General features: G+C 39.4%; 1 protein-coding gene across 1 annotated transcript; it reads right to left on the reverse strand.

Moving 5' to 3' along the window:
- Window positions 1-2,138: 2,138 nt before the first annotated feature.
- On the reverse strand, window positions 2,139-3,456 carry LOC149247758 (putative leucine-rich repeat receptor-like protein kinase At5g63930). Its single transcript, XM_089445394.1, has 3 exons — window positions 2,742-3,456; window positions 2,539-2,640; window positions 2,139-2,422 (listed from the first exon to the last, which is right to left on the reverse strand). Exons 1-3 carry the CDS (start codon window positions 3,454-3,456, stop codon window positions 2,139-2,141), a joined length of 1,101 nt encoding a protein of 366 aa, XP_089301520.1.
- Between the last annotated feature and the right edge of the window lie 1,364 nt (window positions 3,457-4,820).

Consider the following 4,820-nt stretch of genomic DNA (forward strand, 5'->3'; position numbering starts at 1 on the left):
GTGTTTTCTCCTATGACAAATCCTTTGTAGGGAGGAAAGGTCGTAGCGGTTTCAATTTTTTATCCATCAAGTGCAGTCCAAGCATGCTTGCTTGCTGAGGTGCTGGTTGAACTGGCAAAGACATTCAAGGGAGAAATATTATCTTTCCATGAATAAAAAGATATCCAAGTGTTATTCATCTCCAAATAATGCTTCCAATCATCAGCAAACTGTTTCTTCTCTGCAGGAGTATAGTTCTGATCGAACTCATCTACTTGAGGATTAGTGTATAGATCCCAATTTAGCATGGCTTTCATCCATTGGGCACTAATCTCGGATTTCAAGCATCCATACATAAGGGAGAAGAACTTATGCATTTCCATTACTACGGGCTTTTTACAGTCAAAAGGAACAAGGCGAAATCTACAATCTGGAATCAGGCCATTTGCCTACTCAAGGTATGCTAAACCATATCTGGGTTTGGCTGGTCTCATCAAACACAACATCTCTGTCAGCCTTATATCTTCTCCTTCAAGAGTGGTAAGTTCATGCATCATGAGCACATGATCCGGATCTAATTCATGTGGGAAAGGAATATCTGTGCATTTGGGATTTGGGCATGAATTTACAGATGTAGTAGGAGGAGCGATTCCAGTTCTGGGGTTATGATTTGAATGGAGGTTAGACTCAACCAGAGTAAGCAGATTAACAAATTCTTGACAATCTAGGCATTTGACTTCTAAAGAAGAATAATTTACAAGCTGGGCTAATTCATACAAAGAATTATGTTTACAAAAAGATGAAGAGGAACAAGTTGTATCTATAGTGGAAGGATCTCTGTAATACTTGGATTGCTTACAGGCTAACTCTATTCTTCTCCGGTCAATAGTAGATCTTCTGGGGAATGAAATAACTGCAGAAGACAGATTTTCTGTAATATCAGCGGAGGTAATAGCCTTAGGAATGAGAGGCTTAGGATTATTTACAACCCAGTGTTATGGAAATGTCAAGTCTTCCCATTGAATGGTCTGATGCTCAATTTTCTGATTCTTTGCATCAGTGAGGACAACTATACTTGACTTTGAGTCTCTGCTGGGTGTATGGCGGATGGCTGGCCAAAGGGTATTGGTGTGACAGAAATAACCCTTGGTCTGGATGGCTATAATATTTCTCTTTTTCTTCATATCAAAACCAGTTGTTTGAATCTGCAATTGCAGTATCTGATCTATGGTTTCGTCAAAGGTATAAACAGAGAAATTGGGGTAACAGTCAATGTAGACTGGGTCATCAAATAATGGAGCAACAATCTCGCCTATTAGGGAATCTGTATATTTATTGTGCATCATATCTCTTACAGTAGAAAACACAAAAGTAGTTAAGCCTTTATGGGTTAATTGTTATCAAGGTCACAAGAAAACATTGTTGGACGACATAAACATCTCATATCATTAAATGCACTGTGAAAACCCTTGAAACGCCTCTTAATGGATAAGATGTCCTTGAAACAAGTGGCCAAATGGATTGAAATACATGCATTGGTGGACTATCACGTTCTGACATGAAGTTAATTGGATTGCATATGGAGGCAAGTTATCCAATTGAGCTATTCATTATCAATCATACAAAACCATTAAACTAGTTCAAAATCTATTATAACAAAATATCAATTATTTTTATCTTTGTTAAAATCTAAGTGTTTCATTATTATTAAGAAAAAGTTTAGGTCTTGAAGTAATTAAAATTGCATTTAAAAAACAAATAATAGTTAAAAACCTTGTGAATATTTTTCATAATATTGGTAAAAAAAACCATTTCCAAGAACATAATACATCCCAATGTGTCTTATCACAATTAATTGTTATCAAATTCACAAGAAAACCCTTGAAAGTGCTGGAAATATCGTCACACTTTTCATTACAATAATATAAATACCAAACATACTAAATATAAAATTATGCAAACAAGACTTGACTTTTCTGCGACTAACTATTTCATAAACCACACTTGACTTGACTCGAACATTAAATTGGTATGCATCACTAGACTCGGATGTTTGTTTATACATAAAATTTAATTACAATTCTAACAGTGCATGCTGGTACAATTCTGTTAGGATGAACCAACAGCTTTGGTGTATAATAGGTTACGACACACTGTCATTACCGTGAATGTGACTGTAGGCGATTAAACATGTCAAGAACTACATTCATCGACGGCCTGAGATTGGGAGCAGATCCAGTGCAAAATGTGGCAATCTCAATTATCTTCAATATTTCATCCATTCTCCCTTCCTTGGCCTTCTTCGCAGCCCATGTAGTTAGATGTACAAATTCCTGATTGTCCTCTTCTACCACAGGAGGTTTTCCACTTACCATTTCTAACAACACCACTCCGAAGCTATACACACCTTGCTTCGTCGATGCCTTCACTCCATACCCACATTCTGCACATAACATTAAGGTATTAGCGTGACATAGAATATGATGATCTCTACGATTACATTTCATAACAAAAATAAATGCGTGACGATCAAAGAGAAAACGCATGGAGATTTAGTACCAGGAGCAATGTAGCCATCAGTCCCTCCTAGAAGAGAACTAGATTCAGAATCTATTGATGAATTCTTCACTAGCCTTGCAAGTCCAAAGTCTGCGATGTGTGCTACATATTCATCATCCAGCAATATGTTGGCAAACTTTATGTCGCAGTGAATTATGGAGGTTCGCAGTCTTGGTGTAGATATTTGAGTCCTTCTGCCACACCCACTGCAATGTTATACGGAGTCCTCCAGTCCAGTCTCTGATTAGGACGTTTCGATGCTCCGCCTAGATATTCCCACAACGATCCATTGACCATGTAGTCACACAAAAGAACTATTACCTCATTCCTTCCATCATGCTCTGTTATCAGGTCCCGACGACGCAAGATGTTTTTGTGACGGGCGTATTTCAATGATTCTATCTCCTGCCTCAGACTGCGATATTGAATATTGTCCTGATGATGATTCGCTAATTTTAAGCATTTGGCAGCAAGGATTTTGTCCTGTCCTGGAATCATCACCTTGTAGACCATGCCGGATGTGCCAGAGCCGATGATGTAATCATCACTGAAGTTTTCTGTAGCTTCCACTATATCTCTGTATTTGACTCTACCGAGTTGTCCATCTCCTGAAAAAATAGTACACTTGCTGTGTCTATTACTGTTCGGCTTTGACACTTTTAAAACATATAGCAGCGAAAGAATGAGAATAGTTAGGATCTCAATACAGGCAACGGTAATCCCTGCCACTTCGGCTGAGCTTAATTCTTCCTTTTTACCTGCTACTTCTGAATCCGAACAACTGTTCCTTGTTGGTGGTCTGCAAAGGCCTGGATTACCCTCAAATGCATTTTGCGGGCCTTGTAAAAATGCCCTTAATGAAGGAATGGCCCCTGTGAATAGGTTGAAAGAGAAGTTGAAATGATCTAGGCTTACCATATCTGTGAGAGATTGAGGAATATTACCAGACAGGCGGTTATGGGAGAGGTCCAAGGATTGAAGGAACTGCAAGTTTCCTATCTAAGGAGAAAGAGATCTAGATAGATTGTTCCAGCTTAGATCCAACCCATATCTGAGACTGGCTGCAAGCTTTTCCATCTCCAAAGGAATGGTCATGCTTAGCTTATTTCTAGCGAGGTATAGTCCGCTTAATTGTTTGCAATACCCTAGGGAACTCGGTATTCTTCCTGTTAATGCGTTTACACTCAAGTTTAATGTCAACAGATTCGTAAGATGGACCAAGGCTGCCAGTATGTTTCCTTCCAACCAGTTTCCGCTCAAATCTAAAACCTCCAAATTAATTAAGTTCCCTACTTCTGGAGGAATAGTTCCACTGAGATTATTGCGGCTCAAATTGAGCTTTCCTAGATTTCTCAACTCTCCTATCTCAGAAGGAATGGCACCACTCAGATTGTTGTGGGAAAGGAGGAGATTTGTAAGGTTCTGTAACCATCCAATGGAAGAAGGTATACTTCCATGGATGTTGTTGTAAGAAATCTCAAGGTAATACAAGACTGAGAGCATAGAAATATTACTTGGTATGAAGCCCGTGAAGAGGTTGTTCTGTAGTCAGACGCGCTGCAATGAGACGCAGTCTTGTATAAGGCCGGTGATGTTCCCCTCTATTCGGTTATCGAAGATGGAAAGATGAATCAAAGACCTACCATTGCATAGTCCAGAGGGAATCGATCCGCTTAATCCGCTTGAATATGAATAAAGATCTTCCAGGTTGCTATAGCTTCCAAGTCGAGCAGGCAGCGGACCTTTGAACACGTCTTTACTGAGATACAACATTGTCAGATTGGGAAGGAGGCCGATTCCTTCAGGCAAAGTGCCTTCAAAATTATTGTAAGATAGATCTAGGATCTGCAGGTTTGTAAGATTGGTGAAGGATGAGGGGATCGACCCTGACATGATATTGTTACTAAAGGACAAGAATGCCAAATTCTTAAGATTACCAATTTCATATGGTATAACCCCACTCAGATTATTGGTCCATGCATCAAATGATTCCAATTTCAGCAGTCTAGTGAAGAAACCTGCAGGGATGGAGCCTGCAAGATGATTCTTGTAAACCCATAAAAATCTCAGATTTTCCAACAGGGCTATTTCCCCTGGTATCGTACCTTCCAAGGTGTTCTTATAAACTGCAATGGCTTCGAGGCTGCTGCAGTTGCCGATAGAAGAAGGGATGGTGCCGATCAAATCGTTTTGGTGCAGCGTCACCTCTACGAGCATTTTCAGATTCCCAATTTCCCACTGAATCTTTCCTTGCAATCCTGCAATGTTCATGTACAAAATTC

Source organism: Pinus tabuliformis, chromosome 7, assembly GCF_031772625.1.
Source record: "Pinus tabuliformis cultivar Carrire ecotype Pingquan chromosome 7, CPIR1, whole genome shotgun sequence".
Taxonomy (NCBI): domain Eukaryota; kingdom Viridiplantae; phylum Streptophyta; class Pinopsida; order Pinales; family Pinaceae; genus Pinus; species Pinus tabuliformis.